This window comes from Arabidopsis lyrata (genome assembly GCF_000004255.2).
Source record: "Arabidopsis lyrata subsp. lyrata unplaced genomic scaffold ARALYscaffold_1, whole genome shotgun sequence".
Taxonomy (NCBI): Eukaryota; Viridiplantae; Streptophyta; class Magnoliopsida; order Brassicales; family Brassicaceae; genus Arabidopsis; species Arabidopsis lyrata.
In genome coordinates, this window is record NW_003302555.1 from 15,704,343 (window position 1) to 15,731,663 (window position 27,321).

Sequence of the window (27,321 nt, forward strand, 5' to 3'; positions counted from 1 at the left end):
AGCTCATTTCGCCCTTTGTACAATGCACCCTTGATCATTTTAAAATAATAAGAAATATTTTCTTTTTGTCAAAGTGCGAGTCTTTGTCGTTTATTAATTAGTCTTAAGTGAGTGAGTCTCTTAGGCCTATTTGAATCTGCAGATTAAGTTTGTTGATAAGTTCAACATCCTTCTTTCGTTCATTGATCGAGTGAGTCGATTAACTCATTGATTGAGCGAGTCAATCATACTATCTCCACATCGTTTTCCATCCTTCCACGAAATTAAGCTTGGAATGTCTTGATCATTGAGTGATCATAAGTTGGATTGGTTCTAATCTTATATCAAGAGTACTTGAACATGACAATAAAGAGGGTGATGTTTATAATACTATGATGGAATGAGAGAAAACAGAGTAAAATTGAGCTGAGATCCGTGAGGAGGGGGAAGTAGTTGAGTCAGAAGTAGAAGAAAATGGAGTGGTTAAAGAATCTAATGGAGAGGCCAATTTCACAGTAAATGTGATCATTTTACTACTTTAAAGTTTAAACCTTCAAAATGGCTTTCTTGCGGGGCCGCGAACACAAAAGCCATTTCGATGGTGTATTGTATGAGTTTAAACACATTGAAGGTTTAAAGTGAAGTGATTGTCACCTTAAAGTTTTTAACGGTGTTTTTCCAAAAACATCTACGAATGTTTGAACTATATGAATGTTTTTTCGAACAAACAATATATTGCATACCCAACATTGCATGAGTATGATGCAATTTAAAAGTACATCTCTCTGTCTGCCTCATCAAACTTGGACTGACGACTAATGATGATGGATGACTCTCTTTCTCTTAACTTAACTCTTAAACTTACTAATCATTAACTTTAATTTCTTCCTTGAAAAAAATTACCAAACGACATGCCATTTTCATTTAGATTTGTTTATTTTTTATCACAATTTCTCGCTTTATAATATAAAATCGGAACCAAAACCATGTGTATATATAGAAAATGACAACTGGATTTTATATGATTACCGCACAGTCCACCAAATGCAAATTAAAATTATAATGTTCTATAAAATTAGATCTTTCTTTTTCTATCATGACCTTGATGACTCCCGTCAGACATGAATTATTTTACATGGAAAATGTTTTACCTCTATTATTTTTATTTGTATGATACTTAATTAGAAACGTTATTAACATATTGTTTAGAATTGCTCTCATCCTCCAACGAAAGAAAAAAAATATTTAAGGCATAGGTAAAGGTTTATGACTTTGGAAGTTTAAACTATATACACTTATTTCGGTTCATAGAGAATCAAATCAGTTTGCGATGGCCCAGAAGTTGGAAGCAAAAGGCGTAAAAGGAGGCAATCAGTGGGATGATTTAGCTGACCATGATCATGTAACAAAGATATATGTACAAGATGGTCGCAAAGGTATTCAGTACGTCAAGTTTGATTATGTCAAGAATGGTCAACCACAAACTGGATCACTCCATGGTCTCATGGGTAGACGATTGATGAAAAAGGTATGCATGTCTATAAAATATGATAATTAAGTATTTTCATTGTATAGTAATTATTATTGACAGTTTTAATCATTTGGTATCACCATTTAATTGCAGTTTGAGATTGATCCAGCCAGTGAATATCTTGTATCCGTTGAGGGTTACTATGATGACGCTAAGGGTATAATTCAAACACTTAAATTCAAAACCAACAAGAAGACTTCTGATATGATAGGATACAATGCAACTGGTTTGAAGTTTTCACTTAAAGTTAACGGAAAAAAGATAATTGGCTTCCATGGATATGCTGATACTAATCTCAACTCTCTTGGAGCTTATTGATGTAGTACTTTTGCTCAATTAAATATCGAACCACAATTTGCAATTGATCAACTCACTAGGAATACACGCAAAAGCTTAATCTAGGCTAATAAAATGATTTGGTTTTGTAAACATGACTAACAAAGTAAATAACAATCAAACAATGCAAAACAAAACAAATGAAAGCAAAATGCAAAAGACTAACAAGTTTCGAAAGTAAACAAAGCGGAAAATTAACGAGTTACTAAACGATAACTAAAGGCGAATTCTCGGGTTAAAGGGAATTGATTAGGAATGATTAAGAAGTGGATTATGGAGCTTCAAACAACTTCTAATAAGCAATGATCCCTAGGCCATAGAACACTAAGCAACACTAACACATTTCCATGACATTAGTCCATTTACTAATCAATTAATCATCAACTTCTTCCAAAGGCAATCAATTGACTAACAAGCATTATAAACAAGTCTATCTAGCCACTTAACACCCTAGTCAACAATTTCCAAAGGTAAGGAATGTAAAGCACTTGAAGGTTTTGGTTCGGGAATTTCATCGAACACATTCCGGGCATGAAATCCCTAAAGTCTAAATCAACATGATCAAGGCTAATCTAACGTTATAAACAACCAATAAGTAAGGATCTTAAGTAATCTAGCCCTAAACTCCATAACCTAACAACTAAACCATCCTAATCTACCTTAACCCAAGAACTCTAAATGACTACTCACTCATGATCATGATTACACAAAGCAATAAGTTTGATCTTTGTGAAATCATAATTAGAGAAGGTAGATAAGAGAATTTAAAAGAAGTACTTGATATTTAAGCTTAAGAACCAAAGATTCATACAAAAACTTAGATAGAAACCTTAAGAGAAGTTTTTGATCTCTAAACAAAGCATAAGACAATCTAAAACTAGGTTAAAAGTATATATAGAAAAGGGAAAAACGAACCGGGTCAACCCGGAACAAACCGGGTTTTGACCCGGTTTAGGCACCCAATCGACCACTCAATCGACCACTTGGTCTATTGGGTAGAGCAATCGATCGATCAAGTAATCGATTGAAATGTTGTCCGTAGCTCTGGTCTATGTCAATCGACCAGGGAATCGACCAGGTGGTCGATTGGTTTGTCCTGAGGCAATCGGTCGATTGCTTGATCGATTGCTTGATCGATTGGTGTCTTGTCCGTAGCTCTGATCCATGTCAATCGACCAGGGAATCGACCAGGTGGTCTATTGCTTCCTCTTCTCTTCTTCAATCATCTTTTTTCACCACATCTTGACATCTCCTTTCACCTCTTGATCCCTCTTTGATCTTCATTACTCAAGTTGCCTTCTTTTAGCTTCCTTTTTGCTCTATTTATTCCCAAAACTCCAAGCTCCATTCATGTACCTAAGAAAACCAAATGCAAATGCAAATGCAACACTATATGCCAAAATATGAATGCAAAGCAATGAAAACTAAGAGAAAAGAGGCTTTAAAACAACCAAAATCACTAGACATCACTTATTTCACAACGGCTCCTCCTACTAAATTTGACTGTCAAGGTGGTTCAGGATCCCAGCTTTGGGATGATGGTTCTAACTACAGTGGTGTGAGAAAGGTTTCCTTTGCGTTAGATGACACCGAGATAAGGAAAATCAAGATTAATTATGACAAAGGTGGCTTAGTGGAAAGACGTGAGTACGGGGGTAACGTAGGACGACAAGAGGAGGTCCAAGTTCTGACATATTTAAATAATCTTTTGCTTATTTCTTACTTCAGTTTGTGGTCGACTATCCAAGTGAATACATCATATACGGGAGGTACCTGCGATATTGTAAGCAATACTAGTCAAAACCGTGTTAGGTCGCTGATGTTCAAAACATCATAAAGGATAACCTCTCCGATATTTGGAAAGGTTGCTACTCGCAAATTCGTTTTTGAAAGCAACGGTAGTGCCCTTATCGGGTTCCATGGACGAGCAGCTGTTGCTCTAGATGCCATCGGAGCTTTTGTCTCCCCGTTTATTCTTCCACATCCTTATTCTCCTCATCCTTCTCTTCCTCCTTCCGCTGAAACACTACAAGCAAAAGGTGGTGAAGGAGGAGATCCATGGAACGATGGTGTTTTCAACGGTGTGAGGAAAATATATGTAGGACAAGGTGGAAATGGTGTCAGTGCCGTCAAGTTTGTGTATGATAAGGACTCTCACGTGGCTGAAGGGAATGATCATGGGAACCAAACACTTCTTGGATACGAGGAGGTGATTATATATCCTTTCAGTTTTTTTTTTCATTATATCATATTCAAAAATTTGTATAACCTGGTCCTTTTTTATAGTTATTAGTTATTCAAGATGATCAACCTCTTTATTTATTCTCCATGTTTCGCAGTTAATCTAGAATATCCTAGTGAGTACATCACCGCGGTGGAAGTTTGACAAAATATTTGGAAGTGGAGGCGGAGTTATAACCATGCTTAAGTTCAAGACCAACAAACGAATCTCTCCACCGTTTGGACTCGAAACAACATCAAGCTTTGTTCTTGGGAAGGAAGGTTATAAAATTGTAGGGTTCCACGGAAAATCTAGTCATGAGCTTCACCAGCTCGGGGTATATGTCGTGCCCATTTCCCAGTGATATTTGCCCGATCTTAAATGAGCTACATTGACGAACTCTTATCATATCAAGTTTGATCAGGTTCTTTCAAGATTTAGTTGTCTCCCATGTTTGTTCTAATAAGTGTTGTCTCCTATGTAAATTTGTATCTCGTTTATGCAATGTCATGTAATAAGGACTAACGAATAACGATGATAGGTGGCTCACTTTGTCTTAACTCTTAAACTCACCGCATCACTAACTTTCTGAGTCCAAATAATAATGTTATAACTTTGTCTCGTTTATCACTAGACATGTCATTTTCCTTTTTTTTTTTTTTTTGGTTTCCTTGCGGTTTACAATTTCTCGCTTTATAAATAAAGTGAAAATTATCACCCTAAAATAAAATCGGAACCAAAACAATTTTTGTTGTATCAGTTTCGGTTTGGTTACATATTTTAAAACTTGATTAAAGAAAACCTGAATTTAGATTTGAATTCAATGTTATCAACTTCTTGGTTTAGTTAAACCAAACAAATTGGACACCCTTGAAATTATGCAAATGAAATTTTATTTTATACCGAATAAAGACAAACAAAATAGTGATGTTAAGTCGGTTGACAAAAATTATCGTTCAAGAAACAAAGAACCAAAGTTGTTAAATCAACGGGTTATTTAAAATACAAGGAAACACAAAGTTGCAACCACCATGTTGGTTCCTTTTTAACACCTGTCTTGTTTTTGGATCACTATCAAATTCTTCTTCTCTTACAAGCATCAATTTTAAAACAAGAAATCTCTCCATTACGTTTCACATCTTCCAATTACCATGATTATAAAAATAAATATAAAACATTATTTTGACACCAAAAAAAATAATATAAAACATTATACTATGGAAAAACAAATTAGTTAGTTTATGTATTCACCACCAACTTCTGTTGTATTGGAAGAACAGCAACCTTAGTAGCTTTCATGTCCTCCTCAACTTCCCCAATCATTTAACCATAACCTCTCTATATTATATACACTTCTAACCATTATCAAAACATCTCCCTCATTCATTGATCCAAAAACCCAAATCGAAAAATCGATCTTTGGTCAAGAAAAAATGAGAACCAAATCTCAATCTTCCCTTAATCTCAAGGTCATATTCATAGGTTCCTCAATCTTGATCTTGCTCATCATTTACTTAGCAAGATCAAACATCTCTTCCTCCTCCTCAAAGCCAATCTCCAAAACTAATCTCTCCCAAGAAGAAGAAGAAACTCAACAAAAGCCAGAAGGATGTCCAACGACGACACAACAATGCACAAAGATGCCACTTTCTTTATCCGATGCATTGGTTCATTATGTCACCAGTAACGTCACTCCACAACAAACATTTGATGAAGTCTCTGTCTCAAAGAGAGTCTTGGACAAGAAGTCTCCTTGTAACTTCCTCGTCTTTGGCTTAGGTCACGACAGCTTAATGTGGGCATCTCTTAACCATGGTGGTCGTACCTGTAAGTACTCTGTTTTTCCTCTGTTTCAAGATCTAAAAAGTTTAAGGTTTCTCATAAAAAAGGTTTTATTTTACAGTGTTTATTGAAGAAGACGAGGCATGGATTTCGATAGTAACTAAGAAGTTCCCAAACCTGGAATCTTACCACGTAGTTTACGACACAAAAGTCAAAGATTCAGACAAACTAATGGAACTAGGAAGATCTGAAGAGTGTAGATCTGTGTCTGATCCAAGAAACTCGAAATGTGATCTTGCGTTGAAAGATTTCCCGGCGGACTTTTACGAGACGAAATGGGATCTGATTATGGTTGATGCTCCAACTGGTTACCACGAAGAAGCTCCGGGGAGGATGAGTGCTATTTACACGGCGGGGCTTTTGGCTCGTAACCGTGAAGATGGTGAAACTGATGTTTTTGTTCATGACGTTAACCGTCCGGTGGAAGATGAGTTCTCGGCGACTTTCTTGTGTAAAGGTTACATGAGGGAGCAAAATGGGAGGCTTAGACATTTTACTATTCCTAGTCATCGGGCTCGAGCTGGACGACCCTTTTGTCCGGTGGAGGTTGATCGCCGCCGTTGATTTTGTCCTGAGGATATTATTGTGTGGCGGAGATCGATAGAGATTATTGTCGTTGGCCGGTAAATTGTTTCACCTAGTGGACTTTGATGGACTTGCTTAGCTGGCATTATTTTGGTTGTGTTTTTGGCTTTATTTGATTACGTTTTCAAGATTCAGTGCATTTACTGAAACGGTATATTAAAATAGTAATCTTCACATAATTATTTGTGATTTCACTTTTATGATTAAAGAATTATCAAACATGGTTATTGGTCACATATTGTGTAGAAGAACATTTGTTTTTGCTGATTTACTCCTTTGATTATGTTTTGCTTTTTCTTTTTTGTTATTGCACAAACATTTATTGGCTGATTACTTGATTTTTCAGCCTGAAACATGTGAAACTTTCACATCTTAATGTATTCTCAACATTAGATGGAACATGTTATTGGATATAATTTTTGCGTGTCTGAAAACAATTTTTTCCAAATCAAATTTTTTGACATGAACGTGTTTTCCTTTCAAAGTGAAAAAGGATGGAAGAGCTATGCACTGTTGTTGGATTTTATCAAAATTGCCGTTTAGAAAGAATCATATATACCAAATATAACAAAGCATAACTAAAATCCTTCAACCTCTTCAAAAATTCTAATACCTGAGCAGTCTTTTCGATATATCCTGTTATAATTTCTCGAAATACTTTGACTTCAAAGAATAAATCATTTCCATCAATGTTGATCCTCAAAATCACACAAGTACGTATTCGGAGTCTTAAGGGTGAAAGAAGAATCTCTTATTTAATGACGAGCCGACGATTACAAAAATAGACGAGCTAAAAACTGAGTATACGAGCCGAGCCGCAAAGTACTCTGACGGTTGTACGAAATTCTCTGTGAAAGCGGTTATTTCGGGATCCCTTTACAAACATTCTTTTTTGCTATTTATAGGATGCAGGAGTAGGGTACACTGTGCGTGCGAAATGTCCTTTTTGCCCTTTGGTCGGTGGAAAATCGGATTGGGCCTTTCTTGGGCTTTTCTGGGACTAAACTCTTAATGGGCCGGACCCTTAAAATCTGATTTTCGGCCCGTCTCGTCGAGTTGAAGGCCAAAGATGGGATTATGGGCCCGGGCCCATAATCTACCATCAACAGTAGCCCCCCAACCCTAGTGCGTAGCAAACGGCACGGCTAGGGTTGTAATCATTTCATCGCCCCGGTTTGATTTCTTGCGCACGTTTTCGAGGCGCGTGTGATGAACGCCCTCTTCCGATTCGTCTACTGCTGCTCCCGAGGCCTCGATTATCGGGTCGCTTGCGTGTTGAAGGCGGCGAGGTCGTGATGATTACGCCGTTCTTCGAGGCGTGATGATGACGCGGTTTTTCTTCGACCGACTCCTTCTATAAATACTTCGCTTCCTCCTCATTCCTTTCATTCTTTCTCCGCATCGATTTCGAAGGTATTTTCTCTGTTCTCTCTCCTTTTCTCAGCGCGTCTTTTCTTATTTTCCGATTATGTCTTCAAGTGTCGGTTCTTTCGACTCCATCTCCGACCATCGCCGATCTCGTACTTCCGACGAGTCAAATATCCGGTCTGTTGACCGTTTCCTCAACGAATCTGTCAGCAACTCCCGGGGTCGTAGATCTAGAACCTCTTCCAGATCGTCGGCCTCGTCCGTTGCCAGAGATTCTCCGGTTGTTGCAGAGCTACGACGTCGCGAGCTCGAAAGTCGCGTGGGAGCAGCCGGACCGAGTGCAAATCCTAAGTCCGTTACAACCATGTGCCTTCGCGATGACGACAGTGACGCGGCGTCTACGGATGAGGATAACGTACCGCTCATCAGACGCAAATCTTCTATCATTAGAGCGGCTCGTTCTGTTGGTCCGTCGTCTGATGTCACCGATCGTTTGGACATCATTCCATTGACGAGGCGGGCGCCCGCCCCGGTTGGGTTTGTTCAGCCCGGCGGACCAGCACCGGGAATTCCGGATTACCTTCAACCGACGTCGTCGACGAGCGAGACGATTGAGCTTTCTCTCCATTTTTGCGATGCTCCAGCTTCCCTAAATACGCTCATCCCAAACCCGTGGGATCGTCCCTGGACTGCTCCGCCTGGATATCTTTGTGTATATGAAAAGCTCATCACTGATTGCGGGCTGACTTTCCCAATTCCGGCGTTCTTGCTTCAATACGCTTCGCGACGAGAAATGGCGTTTGCGCAACTTTCTCCGGCTGCTATTCGGAATGCTTACGGCCTGATTCGTTTGGCTGAGCAGTGCGGCGTCGAACCTCGTTGTTCTCTGTACGAGGAACTGACGACGAAGAAGAATTTCGGGAAATCCAAGCCGGGCTTGGTGTATACTCAGTCTTCGCTGACCCCAAAGTTGGTTGTTGGTGCGAAGAGTAAGACCAACGATTGGCTTCGTTGGTACTTCTTTGTTAAGATCGACAACGATTCCGCTGGGGACGTGGTCGTCACGAATTACCATGGGTGGACTATTTCACCCGGTAGTTTGCTTATCCCTCCGAGGTCGATCCTTTGTTAATTGATTATCTATCTGACTTGTTTTTCTCGTTTCTTTTCCTCTTGTAGTTCGTTGTCCCAAGATCTTGGACCCGTATCCTGAGAAACTTCGCGACGACGTTAAGAAGATTCTAGCTTTGTGCCCGTATACCTGGCCCAACGAAGAAGACCCTGTTCGTCGCCCTTCCTCAAAATCTAAGAAAACGAGCCGAAGAGGAGGTCCTTCAAAAGCAAGGAAGGCTAACAAGTCTCCAGGTCGGCCTTGATCTTTCCCTTCTTTCCTTATTCGTTCGATGAGTGCGTACGATTTTTCTTACATTCTTCTCTCCCCTTTCTTTTACATACCAGCTCCTTCAAAGATTATGGGGAAAATGAATGTTGACGCGGTGGGTGATTACTCATCACGATACAAGAAGAAGTCGTCGGTGACGCCGTCGAAGAGGATGAGCCGGGAGGAAGACGAGGCCATGGCCTTAGGGAAACGTCTTTCCTTAGCCGAACACGAGGCTAAGGAGAGTGAGCGACGATCTTCAGGTCGTCGGGATAGGAGAGATGAGGGTGACCGTCGTGATCGACGTGGTCATGATGTTGTCGGTGCCGATCGTTCGGAAGCAAGATCCGACGTAGAGAGGGAGAGGAGGGAGAAAGAGGTGGCTGAAGCGCGGTCAGCTAAGCTACCTGTTGCCGAGACTTCTCACGATGTGCCCCTAGGCGGCAGGGAGGTTATTTTGTATGACAACTCTCAGGTCGAGCCGACCAAGAAGCGGGCTGCTGATGAGTCCGAACCGGTGCGTTCGGACCCGACCAAGAAACAAAGGATGGCCTGGGCCCCTGATTATAGGTGGCGATATGATTATAACGGGCGCGACGTCCATATCTCGACTGATTCCACATCCTGTGCGGAGCTGTTCCTCAAGCTTCACGTCGGTCCATCTCCCTTCTTCGAGCTCCAAGATATGTGGGAGAGAACGGCGTTCACTGACGCTGCGAAGAAGACCGTTGCGGTAATGCCTTAAGAACTTTTCGTAATACTTTAAGTGTTTTGCTCTCTAACCCAGCTTCTACTTCTTTCTGTAGGCCATTGGCGCGATTGACAGGATGGCGTACATGTACGAGCGTCGTCTCCGCGTTGTTTCTGAGCAGAACACGGCCTCGAAGGATCACCAGAGGGCCTTGGCAGCCGAGACGAGGAGGGCTGATCAGGCGTCGAAGGGCTTGGAGAGTGCCAACTCCGAGGTGCAGCTTCTTCGCGAGGAGGTCGCCAAACTGAAGGAGGAACGGGATAACGCTCTTTCAGAACGGGAGCGTTGTCTTGTTGAGTTGTCGAAGTCCCGAGTTGACTTTAAGAACTTGGCCGAGCAGTCACAAGCCGAGGAGGCAAGGCTTCGGAAGCGGCGCACCGAATACGCTCGTAAGGCTCTCAAGGAGGCTGCAGACCAATTTCAGCAACGTCTCGATGGGATTCAGAGGCATTTTACTACCAGGGACGCGGCGTATCCCAAGTTCCTCGATTATAATCAGGCGGTCGGGAGCGTTGACCTGCTGAAGGCGCTGGCTGAAACTGGGGAGGTCGTCTTGAACTCCAAGGACGTGATTGAGAGGCTTGAAGCTGATGCGGAAGAGCTTAAGAACGAGGTCAATGCGTTCGACATTGCCGAGCTGGAGGAAGGATGGAATGACGTCGGAAATCTCTTCACGGGCTCTCTCGCTGCTGAGGAGTTTGCGCCTTCGGTTGAAGGTGTTGACGATGAAGTTGCTGGTGACGTCGAGGCCGTCGACCAAGTCGTTGGTGATGGCGACGCCCAGATCGGAGATCCTCCTCAAGATGAGGCCGCGTCTTGAGTTTTTATGTTGTTTTTTTTTTTAAAGCTATTTGCCGCGTAGTCGGCTTTTGTAAGACTCTTGCCACTTCTGTTGGCTTTTCCTTTATTGAATATCTATTTCGTTTGTTATCTTTTGCGTATATTGTTGAGTTCGTTCCGCGCAGGTTATTGAGGACGACCTCAAGAACTTGGTCGATAATCGTGTTTGGGTCGGATCCAAGACACTCGGTGGTACGACCTTCGAGGTCGTTCCGCGCAAGTTATTGGGGACGACCTCTATAACTTGGTCGATAATTGTGTTGGGTTGGACCCTGGACAATTTTAGGTGCGACCTCCGGGGTCGGCTTATCCTGTTCGAATGATTAAAACGAGCGTGATTGCGAGTTCGGCCTCGGCTTACGTGATCAGTCGTTTTAATCGTGCGAGTACGGAACTCGGCTTTCGTTCGATTAGACACCGGGCCAGGGTGCTAACGTATTTCGTTTCGTTTCTGTCTTTAGAAAGATAGATTTTATTAATATTTGCAGCTGTGCCTCGTAAACGAGGCTGCCTACGTACCCTCTGATCGGAGGGATCAAGCCGCTCGTAGTTCACATTACATAGTGAGGCATCGGTAAGGCCGAGCTCTTTTTTTTTTTTTTTTTTTTTTTTTTTTTTTTTTTAAATAATAGTATCGCTTCAGATGCATCGAATTCCATGTGCGGGGGACTTCGACGCCGGACATTGTGAGGAGTTCGTAGTCTCCGGGTCGGACGATCTTCGATATCTGATAGGGACCTTCCCAATTCACGCCTAGCTTCCCGGCGTTGAGTTCGGCCGTGTTTTCGAACACTTTTCTGAGGACGAGGTCGCCTTCGCTAAAATGCCGATTATGGACTTTCTTGTTGTAGTATTTCGCTGCGGCGAGTTGATAATTCTGGATTCGACATAGCGCGGTATTGCGGTTTTCTTCCAGGTCGTCGAGACTGTGCCTCATCATTTCATCGTTGAGATCATTATTCTATATCATCATGGAACGTCGGAGGCTCGTACACCCTACTTCGGCCGGGGCCATCGCTTCCATTCCATAGGCTAAGGAAAACGGAGTTTGTTCGGTGGCGCTGCGCGGGGTCGTTCTGTATGACCATAGAACGTCGTCGAGTTCGTCTGCCCAGACTCCTTTTTTGGCTTCTAGCCGTTTCTTGAGTCCGGCGAGGATTGTTTTATTTGTTGCCTCAGCCTGGCCGTTGCCTTGGGGGAAACGCGGTGTTGACTTGTTCAGACGAATTCTCTAGCTAGCGCAGAAATCTTCGAACTGTTACGAAATAAACTGCGAGCCGTTGTCCGTGATTATTTCGTACGGTAGGCCATGCCGACAGATGATGTATTTCCAAACGAAGTTTTGTACGTCTTTGACTTTGATCGTTGCATAGGATTCGGCTTCGACCCACTTGGTGAAGTAATCAGTCATGACGAGGATGAAGCGTTTTTGCCGCGAAGCTGGAAGTGGACCAACGACGTCCATGGCCCAACGCATGAAAGGGTATGGCGCGGTGCCAGCTTTCATCAGTTCGGTCGGCTGGTGGATGACGGGGGCGTGCCGTTGGCATTGCTCGCACTTGAGCACGTAATTTTTACAATCCGAGATCATCGTCGGCCAGTAGTAACGAGCTTTCTGATTTTGAGTGCGAGTGACACGATCCTCCCGAGGACTCGGCACTCTAAAGTTGAGCAAGGGATAAAGGTGGCTGTGAAGCCGTGATAATGGATAGAAGATCTCGAGTTAGAGACGACACACGACTCAACAACGAGAGAATGGATCGATGGATATCACAGAAGTTTGCGGAAGAACTTCACGATACCGAAACTTAGATCCTTTGGATATACGCACCAAAAGAGACTAAGGGTTTTGCTGGATATACGCACCAACAAGATGATCTTCTTAGAAAAGGTTTTTGATAAAAAGAAAGATGGGTTCACATAAGAGATTACAAGAGGATATATAGGAGAGAAGAGAATGTAAAGAGACAAGTCTTGGAACAAGCTCCAAGGCTGCCTAGAAAACACAAGAGAAATTAAAATAGAGTTTGAATTTGAAAAATAACCCTTCAACTACTAAGGCCACGAAAATGTCTCATTATTTAGTGGGCTTGGGTCTTGAATCATCAAAATGGATTATATGAAGTGAAAACATAAGCCTCGTTAAAAACCTCCCTTTGGAAAACCCAGTGGGACAAAACCAAAGGCAGGGAAAAAGAGCACTCATGAATCACTTATCCATCTTGATGAGGTCCTTGAGCATGGATCAAAACCAAAGAGGTAGTGACTTGGCTCAAGTCATTTGGTCGGTCCCAAATGTGGTTAAGCATCCCTCCAATGGCTTGGTTGAATAGCTTAACTCTAGAACGAGTCATTGGACCAGTTGGTGTGATCAAAGCTTCCTCGGGTACAAGCTCCTCCTCGGCTACAAGCTCATCCTCAGCTACAAGCTTAGCTCCTTTAGTTCCTTCCTCGGCTACAAGCTCACGTTCAAGCTCCAGTTCATGCTCCACATCCTTAGTGCTATCCATGATCATATCATCCCCTCCCTCTTGAAAAGGATTTGACCTCAAATCCATTTGATCTGCAATATACGGCACCAAGTCAGAAACATTAAAGCTAGAACTCACATTATACTTACCTTGCAAGTCCAGTTGGTAGGCATTGTCGCTGATCCGTTTGACTATCTTGAATGGACCATCAATTCTTGGCATGAGTTTGGACTTCCTTTGAGTAGGAAACCGCTCTTTTCTTAAGTGAATCCAGACTTTATCTCCAACTTCGAAAATCTGCTCACGTCTCCCTTTATTAGCTTGCTTAGCATAGAGTTTGGTCTTTTCTTCTATGTTTCTCCTTGCATTCTCATGGATCTGTTGTACTAGCTCAGCCTTCTTTTTACCATCAAGACTAACTCTTTCACTCAAAGGCAAAGGGATTAGATCCAAAGGTGAGATGGGGTTGAACCCATAAACAATTTGAAAAGGAGAATACTTAGAAGCAGAATGCACAGCATGATTATATGCAAATTCAACATGAGGCAAGCATTCTTCCCAAGTTTTAAGGTTCTTTTTGATTAATGCACGCAAGAGAGTACCTAAAGTTCTATTAACCACTTCAGTTTGACCATCAGTTTGCGGATGACATGTAGTAGAGAACAACAGCTTAGTTCCTAATTTAGTCCACAAAGTTTTCCAAAAGTAACTAAGGAATTTAACATCTCTATCTGAAACTATGGATCTAGGCATCCCATGCAAACGAACTATCTCTTTAAAGAACAGATTAGCTACATGCAATGCATTATCAGTTTTATGACAAGCAATGAAATGAGCCATCTTAGAAAATCTATCAACCACAACAAAGATAGAATCCTTTCCAGTTCTAGTCCTAGGCAATCCCATCACAAAATCCATTGAAATATCAGTCCACGGGTGAGTAGGAATAGGTAAAGGAGTATACAAACCGTTGGGTTGAACCTTTGATTTGGCTTGCTTACAAGTAGTACATCTTCCACAGATTCTTTCAACATCACGTTTCATGTGTGGCCAATGAAAATGTCCTTTCATGACTTCCAAAGTCTTAGCAATACCAAAGTGTCCCATTAGTCCTCCTCCATGAGCTTCCCTGACAAATAAGTCTCGCAGAGAACAGTTAGGAACACACAAACGGTTCTCATAGAAGAGAAACCCGTCTTGTCTAAAATAATGACCAGAAGCATACTTCTCACAAGCCTTATAGATTTCTTGAAAATCATGGTCAGTTGCATAGAGTTCTTTTATTTGCTCAAATCCCATAAGCTTAACATTAAGAGTAGAGAGTAGGGTGTACCTCCGGGATAATGCATCGGCAACTACATTATCCTTACCTTTTTTGTACTTGATGACATAGGGAAATGTCTCAATAAACTCAACCCACCTAGCATGTCTCTTGTTAAGTTTCTGTTGGCCCTTCAAGTGCTTGAGCGACTCATGATCAGTATGAATGACGAATTCCTTAGGCCATAAGTAGTGTTGCCATGTTTGGAGAGCGCGGACCAAGGCGTACAGCTCCTTGTCATATGTTGGGTAATTCAGCGTAGGTCCTCCAAGTTTCTCACTGAAAAAGGCAATGGGCTTTTGATCTTGCATTAGCACAGCTCCAATACCTATACCTGAAGCATCACACTCAATCTCAAATGTTTTAAGGAAGTCAGGTAATATCAAAACAGGTGCATTAGTAAGTTTCTCTTTAAGGGACTGGAAAGCTTCTTCTTGCGGTTGCTCCCACTTGAATCCTACATCCTTCTTGATAACCTCTGTGAGTGGTGCGGCAATGGTACTGAAGTCCTTAACAAATCGCCTATAAAATCCAGCAAGGCCATGGAAACTCCTTACTTCTCCAACAGTCTTTGGACTTGGCCAATCTTTAATAGCCTTAACTTTTTCTTCGTCAACCTTAACTCCATCTGCACTCACAACAAAGCCTAAAAACACAAGATTATCCGTGCAAAATGTGCATTTCTTTAGGTTGGCATAGAGTTCTTCCTTTCTAAGGATATTCAAAACAAAATCTAAATGCTCTATATGCTCACTTAAGCTTTTGCTGTAAACTAAGATGTCATCAAAGTAAACTACAACAAATATTCCAATGAATGCTCTCAGAACATGATTCATTAACCTCATGAATGTACTAGGTGCATTAGTTAACCCAAATGGCATGACTAACCATTCATACAGCCCATGCTTAGTTTTAAATGCAGTTTTCCATTCATCACCTTCTTTCATCCTAATTTGATGATATCCACTTTTAAGATCAATTTTAGAAAATATGCTAGAACCATGCAATTCATCAAGCATATCATCTAATCTAGGGATAGGATGGCGATACTTAACCGTTATGTTGTTGATGGCTCTGCAATCAACACACATTCTCCAACTACCATCCTTCTTAGGCACAAGCAAGACTGGAACGGCGCATGGACTCATACTCTCTCTAATGTGTCCTTTTTCCATGAGCTCATCTACTTGCCTTTGTAGTTCTTTTGTCTCCACGGGGTTGGTTCTATATGCGGGTCTGTTTGGAAGTGAAGCTCCGGGTACAAAATCTATTTGATGCTCGATCCCACGGATTGGTGGAAGTCCTTTTGGATTATCTTCGGGGAATACATCTTTATAATCCTGCAAAAGAGAAGTCATCTCACTCGGCAGCACCGGTGCAAGGTTAGTTAAACCCGTAAGAGCCCCTTTAAAAACAAAGAGTAGCATTGGCTCCTTAGAGAATAGAGCTTTCTTAACCTCACCAGCCTTCACAAAGAAGTTTGAGTGTTTGACAACCTGTTTGTCCTTCTTCTTTAGATGTATCTGATCTAGATAAACTTCATGTGGAGTCATGGGGACCAAAATGGTTTTTCTTCCTTTGTACTCAAATGAATGACGATTAGTAAAACCATCATGCATCACCTTTCTATCTGATTGCCACGGTCTCCCAAGAAGAATGTGTCCAGCTTCCATTGGTAACACATCACACAAGATCTCATCTTCATACTTTCCGATGACAATGGGTACAACAACTTGATTCTTAACCTTTATTTCACCACTGTCATTAAGCCACTGAAGATCATAAGGTTTCGGGTGCTTCTCCACTTTCAATCCAAGCTTCTTGACCATAATATCACTTGCCACGTTAGTACAACTCCCTCCATCAATGATGAGGCTGCAAACTTTTCCTTGTACATGACATCGCGTGTGAAACAAGTTTTCTCGCTGTTCTTGCTCTTCGCTCTTAGTTTGGACGCTCAAAGTTCTCCTAGTTACCAATAACTCTCCTTTAGCAGGCAGCTCCTCATTTGCTTCCAACGAAGTAGGTGAATCTGGAGTCTCTTCTTCGGATTCTATGTCTCCATTATCTAGAAGAATCATGACTCTTTTGTTGGGACATTCATTAGCATAATGCCCTTTTCCTTGACATTTGTAACACCTCACATCACGAACTCTAGATGTAGTAACCTCAGCTTTTCCTTTGTGATCTTGAACTGCAGCATATGGTTTACTTTCAGCCCTCGAATTGACAAACGGCTTGCTCTCTCTTTGATAGCTGCTGGTTCTCTCCTCTCTTGGATAACTAGGCTTACTAGCAACGGCTCCTGAACCATAACTAGATCGTGACGAACTCTTTCTCTTAATTTGCTGCTCAAACAAAATCGCCTTGTGCAACATCTCTTCCATTTCCATGTAGTGTTGAGTCTCCAATCTGTCTTGAATTTCTCTATTCAAACCCCCAAGAAACCTTGACATAGTCGCTTCTCTTTCTTCTAAAATATCAGCTCGCAACATCAAAGTTTCCATTTCCTTATAATACTCCTCAACAGATCGACTCCCTTGTGTTAGATTTCTCAACTTTAAATGCAACTCACGGTGGTAGTGACTAGGAACAAATCTCTTCCTCATGATAGCTTTCATTTCAGACCAAGATTCCAATGGATACTCTTGATTGCGCCTCCTTGAAGTAACTAGCTGATCTCACCAACTTAGAGCATAATCATAAAATCCAGTTGTAGCGACTCTCACTCTATTGATCTCGGTGTAGTGTTGAAGGTTGAAAACAATTTCAATCTTCTTTTCCCATTCCAAATATGCATCTGGATCATTCTTTCCATGGAATGGTGGAATTTTAAGCTTAAGGCCTTTGAGATTATCTTGCAAAAGATCTCTGCCTTCTCTTGCACGTCTATGGGGCCTCCTTTGACTTTCTCGAGATGAACTGCTCCTATGGCCATAATAATTATCCAATTCTTCATCTCTAAGTTGTACAGGCTGCTCATGTGTTCTCCTTGGTTCCCTAGAATGATTCTGCCCTGAATCTAATTTCTCATGAAACTCTTGGCGCATAGCTTCCAACTCAACTCTCATCATTTGCTTCATAGCTTCAATCAAAAGTTTGTTGTTCCGATTGTGGCTAGTCTCTTCCTCATCGGATTCAGCCATTCTTTCTGCAAGAGATATATCAAAACAACACCAGTAACTAGTTCTTTTGAAACAAACACGAAATGACTCTTCAAATGCCACAAAATTTTCCTAGAACCCTAATCACGACAGTTTCACTTGTTCGGATGCTAAAAATTATCAAATCGTGCAGGAAAATTCCAGAAACAATTTTACAAAATACTAGACTCAATTTCGAATCCGTGACAGTTGATTTCGCGATTTTAGCACATACCAATTATTTATGAAAATTAAAACAAGATGACAGACGGAATAAGAAGATGAACAGACAAGATAGAATACTCAACTTTCAGAGTGTGCTCTGATACCACTTGACACGATCCTCTCGAGGACTCGGCACTCTAAAGTTGAGCAAGGGATAAAGGTGGCTGTGAAGCCGTGATGATGGATAGAAGATCTCGAGTTAGAGACGACACACGACTCAACAACGAGAGAATGGATCGATGGATATCACAGAAGTTTGCGGAAGAACTTCACGATACCGAAACTTAGATCCTTTGGATATACGCACCAAAAGAGACTAAGGGTTTTGCTGGATATACGCACCAACAAGATGATCTTCTTAGAAAAGGTTTTTGATAAAAAGAAAGATGAGTTCACATAAGAGATTACAAGAGGATATATAGGAGAGAAGAGAATGTAAAAAGACAAGTCTTGGAACAAGCTCCAAGGCTGCCTAGAAAACACAAGAGAAATTAAAATAGAGTTTGAATTTGAAAAATAACCCTTCAACTACTAAGGCCACGAAAATGTCTCATTATTTAGTGGGCTTGGGTCTTGAATCATCAAAATGGATTATATGAAGTGAAAACATAAGCCTCGTTAAAAACCTCCCTTTGGAAAACCCAGTGGGACAAAACCAAAGGCAGGGAAAAAGAGCACTCATGAATCACTTATCCATCTTGATGAGGTCCTTGAGCATGGATCAAAACCAAAGAGGTAGTGACTTGGCTCAAGTCATTTGGTCGGTCCCAAATGTGGTTAAGCATCCCTCCAATGGCTTGGTTGAATAGCTTAACTCTAGAACGAGTCATTGGACCAGTTGGTGTGATCAAAGCTTCCTCGGGTACAAGCTCCTCCTCGGCTACAAGCTCATCCTCAGCTACAAGCTTAGCTCCCTTAGTTCCTTCCTCGGCTACAAGCTCACGTTCAAGCTCCAGTTCATGCTCCACATCCTTAGTGCTATCCATGATCATATCAGCGAGAGATCGTCCTCCTGAGTGGTTTCCACCTGCTCCCTCGTGTGTTTCTTTCATGACTTCTGCCGCGTCCGCCTTATGGAGGCAGCTGAGCACTGCCCCAGAGGCGTTGTACCGAAGTAAGCATTCGCGGTATAGAGCATATTTTGACGATTTGGCGCGTAGACGCCGTGCTTCCCATTTATCTACCGGAACCGTCCCATCTGACAGGAAATCGCGTATTTCGAGGCGCCAATCGTCGGGGTCGCTTATCGGATCTGGTGCGGCGCGGCTGCACACAAGGTTGATGGATTCGATCCCTTCAATGCTGGGGTGGTCGATGCTTTCGACTGGTATGACGCGGCGAAGGTCTGGGTCGGACGTTGAGGCTAGTGCTGCTAGGGCGTCTGCGGAAGCGTTATCTCCCCGTGGTATCTTGGTTAGCTCAAATTCTGTGAATTGTTTGGACAGACGCTGGACGACCTTGAGGTACGCGTCCATTCTATCATTTCTTGCTTCGTAGTCGCCGCTATATTGACTTGCTACGAGCTGTGAATCGATCAAGGCACGGAGTCGTCGGACGTTCATCCCAATTGTGAGTCGGAGTCCAGCGATGAGTGCTTCGTATTCGGCGATGTTGTTTGTCGCCGCGAAACGTAGCCGGAAGGACTGCTCCAACATTTCGCCGGTTGGGGACACGAGCCTGATGCCGACGCCCGATCCATGCGAAGAGGACGAGCCGTCTGAATAGAGGGTCCAAGTACCATTCGTCTGATTGGTGTTTAGTGCGGTGTCGTCCGGGTCCATTACTGGTAACTCGACGATGAAGTCGGCGAGGACTTGAGATTTCATGGCTGGTCGAGCCCGGAAGTCGATATCGTATTCACTGAGTTCGACGGCCCACTTGGTCATCCTTCCAAACAGGCTCGGACTGTGTAACGCGGCTTTGATAGGTTGGTTTGTAAGCACGGCCACGGTATGAGACTGGAAGTAGGGACGCAACTTCCTCGCCGACGTAACGACTGCTAACGCAGCTTTTTCCATTGTAGGATAGCGGACCTCGGCCTCGATTAGCGATTTACTTACATAGAAGATAGGTCTCTGTTCGCCGCGGTCGTCTCGTACTAATACCCCGCTGACGGCCCAACTTGATACAGCTATGTATAAGAATAAAGTTTCACCGTTCTCAGGTTTTGCGAGTACCGGTGGCGTCGTTAGATATGTCTTAAGTTCGGCAAACGCTTTCTCGCTTGCGTCGTCCCAGGTAAACTTGTCTCTTCGCTTTAGGAGGTTGTAGAACGGCAAACATTTGTCCGTCGACCTCGAGATGAATCGATTGAGGGCCGCGATCCGGCCGGTCAACCGTTGTACTTTCTTGGCGTTTCTGGGAGAGGGTAACTCCAGTATAGCGCGAATTTGTTTTGGGTTGGCTTCTATCCCTCTCTTGGTGACGATGTAACCCAGGAACTCACCGGAAGTTACCGCAAACGTACACTTGGCCGGGTTTAACTTCATTTGGTATTTGTTTAGCACGTCGAAGCATTGTCGGAGGTTCTGAACGTGGTCGTCAGCTTTTAATGACTTAACGAGCATGTCGTCGATGTAGACTTCAACAGTTCGGCCGAGCTGTTCGGCAAACATTTTGTTGACGAGGCGCTGATACGTTGCTCCGCCATTTTTCAGACCGAATAGCATCACCTTGTAGCAGTACGTTCCGCGATCGGTGATGAAGGACGTCTTTTCCTGATCGTCCTTATGCATGAGAATTTGGTTGTATCCAGAGAAAGCGTCCATGAACGATAGGAGCTCGTTCCCTGCTGTGGCTTCGACGAGCCGGTCGATATGCGGTAAAGGGTAGCTATCTTTTGGACAGGCCTTGTTCAGATCAGTGAAGTCGACGCACACCCGCCACTTACCGTTTTTCTTTTTGACTACGACGGGATTTGCCAACCACTCTGGATATCGGACTTCGATGATGGAGCCGGCGCCTAGTAGCTTTTCGACCTCGTCATTTACTGCTTTGGCTCGTTCCGGACCCAATTTGCGTCTTTTCTGCTTCACAGGTTTGAATGTCGGATCCACGCCTAGCTCGTGGGACGTTATCGATGGGTCGATTCCAGGCATGTCCTCAACGCTCCAAGCGAAGGTTGACGAATTCTCTTTGAGGAGGGCCACAAGGGCCGCTTTGATTTCTGGACTAATTTCAGCTCCGATGCCGACGCATCGCAGTGGATCCGACGCGTCGATATTCACAAGTTCCGTCCGACTTAGTTCCGATTCCTCGTAGGATTTGCCCGGTGCCTTTGCTACTACGGAGCGGGGCGTGGGCTCTTTCTTTGGTTGCTATAATTTCTTTTCGGCGCGGTTCTTGTGTTCGATCAGGAAACACATCCGCGCTACTTGCTGATTTCCTTTGAGAGTAAAGATTCCCTGATGAGTAGGAAACTTGACGCACTGGTGGTAGGTGGACGCGACGGCCTGCATTTGATGAAGCCACGGCATCCCCAAGATTACATTGTATATCGTCGGTTTATCGATGACAACGAACTTAACCCAGGCGATCGTTCCGCCAACAAACGTGGGTAGTTTGATGGTGCCGAGAGACATGATGAAATCGCCATCGAACCCAGCCAATGGTCGAGAACGCGGCTTTATACACCGGTCAGCTACGTTCATCGCGGTGAGGGTGTCTTTAAAGATTAGGTCGACTGAGCTGCCTGTATCGATCATGACGCGCGTAACTCGGCTATCGCTGACGATTAGCTCGACAACCAACAGATCGTTGTGGGGGAGATCGACTCCGACGAGGTCGTCTTTCGTGAAAGAAATGGGTTTGATCTCCACGGAAGGTTGGCTCGGCGCTACTGGCCACGTCTCCATCATTTCGGCTTTCTTTCGACACTGCTTGATTGAACGGACCGAATCGTTGCAATTTTGAAGACCGCCCATGATCATATGGATTTGTCGAACGACAGCGGGGGCGTCGGCGACAGCTTTGCCATGGCGTTGTCTTTTGGCCGAATCGTTTGCTTGATCGTCGCCTCCAGCTGCTCCGTCGGCTCGATCCTGGAGGAATTGCCGAGCAGTGGCCTCGTTTCGTTTTTGGTTTTTATTGCCCCCTTGGGCTCGGTCACATTCGATGGTGATGCCGCCGCTCTTATACTTGGCCATGAGGAGTCCTTGCAGGTAGCGACAGTCTTCCGTCGCGTGAGCCTTGCTTTTATGATACTCGCAATACACCGGCCCGGTAGTAATGGCATCGGTATCTCTTGCCCATTTGTTCCATTGTTTGGGCGCCGTGTCTTCACTATTTATGACGAACGTGGCCGGCTTTCTACCTTGGCTCGTATTGCGGTCGAGGTGCTGTCTTGGCTCCGCAGGTTTTACCACAGGAGCTTCTTTCGGCGCCGATGCCTTTGTTACTCCGTGCTTTCGTGACAGAATGAGCCGTTCCTCCTCTAATTTGATGTACCTCGTTGCTCTATGAAGTGCGTCCTCGAGCGTGTTCGGGACATGGAGCGTGATATCGTCCCTAAACCTAGAATCGTACCACACTGCGTTGCGCAGAGCTACGATTGCGGCTTCATCTGGGACGACGATCTGGGTAATGACGTCCTTGAAACGGTCGATAAATAGCCGGAGCGACTCCGTGGGTCCTTGCGCAAGGGACCACAGGTCGGCATTGGTCGTCTGGTTCTGTATGAGCGGCGAGTAATGCTTGAGAAACGTTACGGACAGTTCACGATAACTGCTGATTGAGTTCGGCTTAAGTCTTGAGAACCAGTTGAGGGCGGCACCAGTTAGATGCTCGGTGAAAATCTGGTATTGTCCTGCTTCGAAGTTCTCGTCGGTTAGTTAGGCTCGGTTGATCGCGATGCCGAATGATGTCAAGAATTCTTTTGGATCGCCCTTTCCGTTATAGGGCTCGAGCTTTATCTTTTGGCGCCCTCGGAGTGAGACGCTGGTTATTCTTCGAGTGAAAGGAGTTTGCTGCGTTTCTTCAAGGACGCGGTCGAGTTCCGGTGCGGCACTTGTGGCCTTATGAACCTTTGTGTTCATTTCCTGGACAATGCCTCGCAGTTCGGCGAGCTCTAGGTCTCGGGTATTTTCGCTTGACGAAGTGACAGGATGGATTTGCCGGGTCGGCACTTGGTTTCCTTGAACGGGTCGCACACCTTGCATCTGACTTGCACTTAGGCGATTGATTTCATCCTGAGCGCAAGCCTGGGCTGCTGCCAGAGATTCAAGTCGCACGTTCGTCCTGGCTTCTTGTTGGCTCAGGTGCGTGAGGATGTTTTGAAGCAGGTCGTCCGGTTCGCTGCGGTCCTGACTTCTTTGGTTCGTCCCGGCTCTAGTGTCAACCTGTGGGTTCGTCATGTTGCGTCCGTTCGAGGGAGTTATCTGAGCATCAGGACGTGGTGCAGGGTGCGGTCCGATAGCTGCCGCGGTAGGTCCTTCCGGCGTCGGAGGTAGCGAAGGCGGTGCGGCTGCGGGCGTGCATGCTTCTCCTCCCGAGCTGGAGGCACTTGCGCCGAGTGCGTTGTGGAATGCGTCTGTCATCTTTGCTGTTTCGTCGGTTCGTAGTTATGAGAGAAATCTTCGAGCTTCCCCCCTACCTGGCGCGCCAACTGTTGATCCTCAAAATCACACAAGTACGTATTCGGAGTCTTAAGGGTGAAAGAAGAATCTCTTATTTAATGACGAGCCGACGATTACAAAAATAGACGAGCTAAAAACTGAGTATACGAGCCGAGCCGCAAAGTACTCTGACGGTTGTACGAAATTCTCTGTGAAAGCGGTTATTTCGGGATCCCTTTACAAACATTCTTTTTTGCTATTTATAGGATGCAGGAGTAGGGTACACTATGCGTGCGAAATGTCCTTTTTGCCCTTTGGTCGGTGGAAAATCGGATTGGGCCTTTCTTGGGCTTTTCTAGGACTAAACTCTTAATGGGCCGGACCCTTAAAATCTGATTTTCGGCCCGTCTCGTCGAGTTGAAGGCCAAAGATGGGATTATGGGCCCGGGCCCATAATCTACCATCAACAATCAATATCTGAACGTGATCCATGTTTAAGAGAAACTTCAAGATCTATACATGATTCTTTTAAGCTATCATCGTTTGCTAAGTTGAGTTTTCTCAGATCGAACAAAAAATAAAAAGTTTTCTCATAGTCTTGAAATTGGTGTAACCTTATTTGAAGAGAAACTAGAGCTTGATCCATGATTTTGATGAAATACTCGATTCTAAACTTCTCCTCCTCGCTTAGAACTACACTTTCATCATCAATTTGTCTTGGCTCTTCATCAAAATGAGTTCTCCTTTTAGTAAGGCACTTCCTTTTCACATGAAAGATGGGATCAATCTCCATAACAACAACAATTTGGCTTCAACTTTTGCTGCTTCAAAACCAATTTCTCTATTCTTTTGGAAAAAAAGAGACTAACCCTTTTAGTTGAGTAATCTCTGCATCAATATCTATATCTTCACTTTGCAAAGTCTTGCTCACAATATTCACGACAGCCAAGATCTCATACCATATAACAATACCAAACAAAAACTCAAATCCTCCAATTCCATGAGTTTCACTTAGATCAAGCTCTAGTATCAAAGAAGAATCTTAGAAGTCTCACAATGTTCATCATCTATTCTAACAAACTTATCAATTCCAACATCCTCACCTGTTATATGATTCTGAGATTTTGTTTTTTTTTTTTTCAAATACGTGACCATAGAATTGGCTAGAGATTTTGTCAATTCTTCTTCTCTTTTTTTCTTTCTACGTTTTTTAGTTCCATCCTCATGTCTTGATTTCATCTCTATGAAACTAAAAGATACAAAGACATAAATTAGGATAATTATAATCTTATTTCATCTTTGTAACATAAAAACGTTGAAACTCCACGACCACAAAGGAACAAAGTGTTACATAACATAACTGTAAATTTGTAAAAACTCTGAAATCAAATACTTTTGTTTTTTACCTTTGATATAAAGCCAAGCTGATCGTTAATTGAAAATAACAGATGAATATAACCATCTGAATTTGAAAATCAATTAATCAAGTAGAAGAAATCGATATCAATTCACAAAGCTTCTTCTCTACTCTAGTTTACTCTGGTAAATCTTTATCTTCAAACCCTTATTAAGCATTATATAAAAAAAAAAATGGGTCTCTATATTTTGAGGCCCCATACATAGAAATATATCACGGGCCGGGTCTGGCTCCAAGCTACAAAAAAAAGTTGTCAAAAACAAAACGGAAATTTTGATAAAATCCAACAACAGAACGTAGAGAATCTATCAATTCAAAAACTCCAAGGTCCAAACACATCAACCGTAAAGAAAAAAATCAAAAATCAAAAACTTGACATGTGCGCTTCTTAGACTTATGTGATTCTTGTGACGATCTTGGGTTTGTTTCAGGTGGTCATCCTCAACATTAGATGGAACATGCTATTGGATTAATAATGCTTGCGTGTCTGCAAGGAATTTTGCCCAAATTAAACTTTTTTTGACATGAACATTTCCTCTTCTTCAAGTTAAAGACAACATACATACTTGGGAGAGCTTTGCACTGATGTTGGAATTTATAAAACTTGCCGTCGGAAATAAGCATATAAAATGAATATTACATAACACAACCAAAATTACAAATCATAAACATAATAATAATAATAATAATAATTATAATTACAAAGTCGGTAACAGACATACATAACCATAAAACCAAATCAGCGTGTCTTCCTAGCTTACTCAGTGATAATAATGGAGGGAATAATAAGAAGTTGCATATTGTATAAAAGAAACATCAAAGAGCTTCGATCTTCTTCTAAGAAAGGAAGATTCTACTCCATAGTCGACTTCTTCTTCTTGGTCCTCGTAGTCATCTTGGACTTGATAGGTGAAGAAAGAGCTAAAAAAAAAACCACAAAATTAGAGTGAGAGGAATTTAATTTGTTACAAAGAAGCAAGAAGCAAGAATCAAGAGCAAATTACGTACATGATGAGGAGCAGTATCTTATTGTTGTGCCTAGTGGCGGTAAAACCGTAACAACTGCAATATTCCATCCTCCCACGTCACATCCACCAAGCTCCAGGGCCTTCTCTACAGAGCCTGCTCCCAGAATAGAAATGAGAGCAGTGCTGTAAAAATCAACAGAGACAAGTCTTTAGTTTTAGCATTTAAAAACTTGAGAGTTGTCCCAAGGTAGCAACCACAGACCTGTCGAGACCACCGTTTGCGTCTTTGGGAATCATAACATTCGTGATCTCTCCACATGAAGAGAAATGGTTACTCAGCCGAATCTGGATATCAATCTCAGGAAGCGAGGTGTCATACCCCGTAACTATCATCCTAACAATTTGATTTTGTAAGCGTTAATATTATCTTTTTTTTATATAACTCAGGTGATCCTAAGAGCTTTCTAGGCCAAAAGAACATAAAAAGAACGATTTTAAGATATATCAATTTACTTGCGTTGTGGAAGACTGAAGCGTGGGGATTCCGCAGTAGCCCGTCCAGGATCAACGTATTGTCCATCATACGGTGAAGACTTAGCGAATACATTCCATCCTCCCGCGTCACTTCCACTAAGTGCCAACGCCTTCTCTTCCGCACCTTCTCCCGCAATATGAATGAAGGCAAAACTGTGAAACCAAAAAAAATAAAACTAGTTTTTAGTCAAGAGCATCGAACTTAACTTGAGTTGGGATAAAAAGTGGAGGAAGAAGCCATAAACCTCTTGAGGATATTCCTTTCAAAGTCCCTGGGAACATAAATATGTGTGATCTCTCCACATGAAGAGAAATGTTTTCTCAACGCAAGCTTGAGATCATACTCATGAAGTGAAGTGTCATATCCCTCAACGCAAATCCTGCTAAAGCTAGTGCAATAAGATGGTTGCACCCTGCCAATGCTACTGGGGTAATTTGGTCGGACACAGCCAAAGCTACTAAGATAATTTGGGCGCACCCAGCCAATGCTACTGCAATAATTTCTCGATTGCAGGAGATATTATAATCAACATGACAAACTCGATCTCCCATAAAAATATAAAAAACAAATAAAAAGATAGAGAAGCAATTTACCAGTTTTCTGGACTGTCTGCTGCATCACTACCGTTCAAGTCCAGCCCCTAAGGCAAAAAAGATCTGATCAGAAATTTTACTACTTCAAATATTTTTCTTCTTGTGAAGAAACCATTATTAGAGAAACAGAGGTTAGGGAGTGCGTAAGAAAAAAAACGTAAAGAGAAGAACGACTACCTTGGTTGCAGATCGGTCCATTGAGAAGATCGGCGACTGCTAGGTTTCCGAGAGGCAATAACCCTTAAAAGATATTTTCTAGGGA

The 27,321-nt window shown here is 42.8% G+C and overlaps 4 protein-coding genes across 4 annotated transcripts; 3 read left to right on the forward strand and 1 right to left on the reverse strand.

Moving 5' to 3' along the window:
- The first annotated feature begins 1,309 nt into the window (after positions 1-1,309).
- LOC9327123 (jacalin-related lectin 4) lies at positions 1,310-4,502 on the forward strand. The gene is given in 7 exon segments (XM_021012840.1): positions 1,310-1,507; positions 1,604-1,829; positions 3,310-3,524; positions 3,575-3,609; positions 3,611-4,074; positions 4,186-4,225; positions 4,227-4,502. Coding segments are annotated over 7 exon segments (1,383 nt in total). The 3' UTR covers positions 4,432-4,502.
- An 828-nt stretch (positions 4,503-5,330) lies between these two features.
- LOC9327124 (glucuronoxylan 4-O-methyltransferase 3) lies at positions 5,331-6,728 on the forward strand. The gene is made up of 2 exons (XM_002891016.2): positions 5,331-5,894; positions 5,971-6,728. The coding sequence occupies exons 1-2, from the start codon at positions 5,501-5,503 to the stop codon at positions 6,471-6,473; spliced, it is 897 nt and encodes a 298-aa protein (XP_002891062.1). The 5' UTR covers positions 5,331-5,500; the 3' UTR covers positions 6,474-6,728.
- A 1,234-nt stretch (positions 6,729-7,962) lies between these two features.
- Positions 7,963-10,814, forward strand: LOC110224404 (meiosis-specific protein ASY2-like). The gene is made up of 4 exons (XM_021010453.1): positions 7,963-8,956; positions 9,042-9,227; positions 9,321-9,976; positions 10,050-10,814. The coding sequence occupies exons 1-4, from the start codon at positions 7,963-7,965 to the stop codon at positions 10,812-10,814; spliced, it is 2,601 nt and encodes an 866-aa protein (XP_020866112.1).
- A 14,818-nt stretch (positions 10,815-25,632) lies between these two features.
- LOC9327125 (nucleolin 1) lies at positions 25,633-26,646 on the reverse strand. The gene is made up of 4 exons (XM_021012865.1): positions 26,445-26,646; positions 26,194-26,325; positions 25,972-26,114; positions 25,633-25,884 (listed from the first exon to the last, which is right to left on the reverse strand). The coding sequence occupies exons 2-4, from the start codon at positions 26,322-26,324 to the stop codon at positions 25,817-25,819; spliced, it is 342 nt and encodes a 113-aa protein (XP_020868524.1). The 5' UTR covers position 26,325; positions 26,445-26,646; the 3' UTR covers positions 25,633-25,816.
- Between the last annotated feature and the right edge of the window lie 675 nt (positions 26,647-27,321).

Excerpts from the sequence above, each read along its gene's own strand:
- LOC110224404 (XM_021010453.1), top strand. The coding sequence starts at position 7,963 with ATGTCTTCAAGTGTCGGTTCTTTCGACTCCATCTCCGACCATCGCCGA. Across the intron at positions 8,957-9,041 it reads TGGGTGGACTATTTCACCCG|TTCGTTGTCCCAAGATCTTG; the intron begins GTAGTTTGCTTA and ends TTCCTCTTGTAG. Across the intron at positions 9,228-9,320 it reads GAAGGCTAACAAGTCTCCAG|CTCCTTCAAAGATTATGGGG; the intron begins GTCGGCCTTGAT and ends TTTACATACCAG.
- LOC9327124 (XM_002891016.2), top strand. The coding sequence starts at position 5,501 with ATGAGAACCAAATCTCAATCTTCCCTTAATCTCAAGGTCATATTCATA. Across the intron at positions 5,895-5,970 it reads TAACCATGGTGGTCGTACCT|TGTTTATTGAAGAAGACGAG; the intron begins GTAAGTACTCTG and ends TTTATTTTACAG.
- LOC9327125 (XM_021012865.1), bottom strand. The coding sequence starts at position 26,324 with ATGATAGTTACGGGGTATGACACCTCGCTTCCTGAGATTGATATCCAG. Across the intron at positions 26,115-26,193 it reads GCAAACGGTGGTCTCGACAG|CACTGCTCTCATTTCTATTC; the intron begins GTCTGTGGTTGC and ends TGATTTTTACAG. Across the intron at positions 25,885-25,971 it reads AAGATACTGCTCCTCATCAT|CTCTTTCTTCACCTATCAAG; the intron begins GTACGTAATTTG and ends TTTTTTTTTTAG.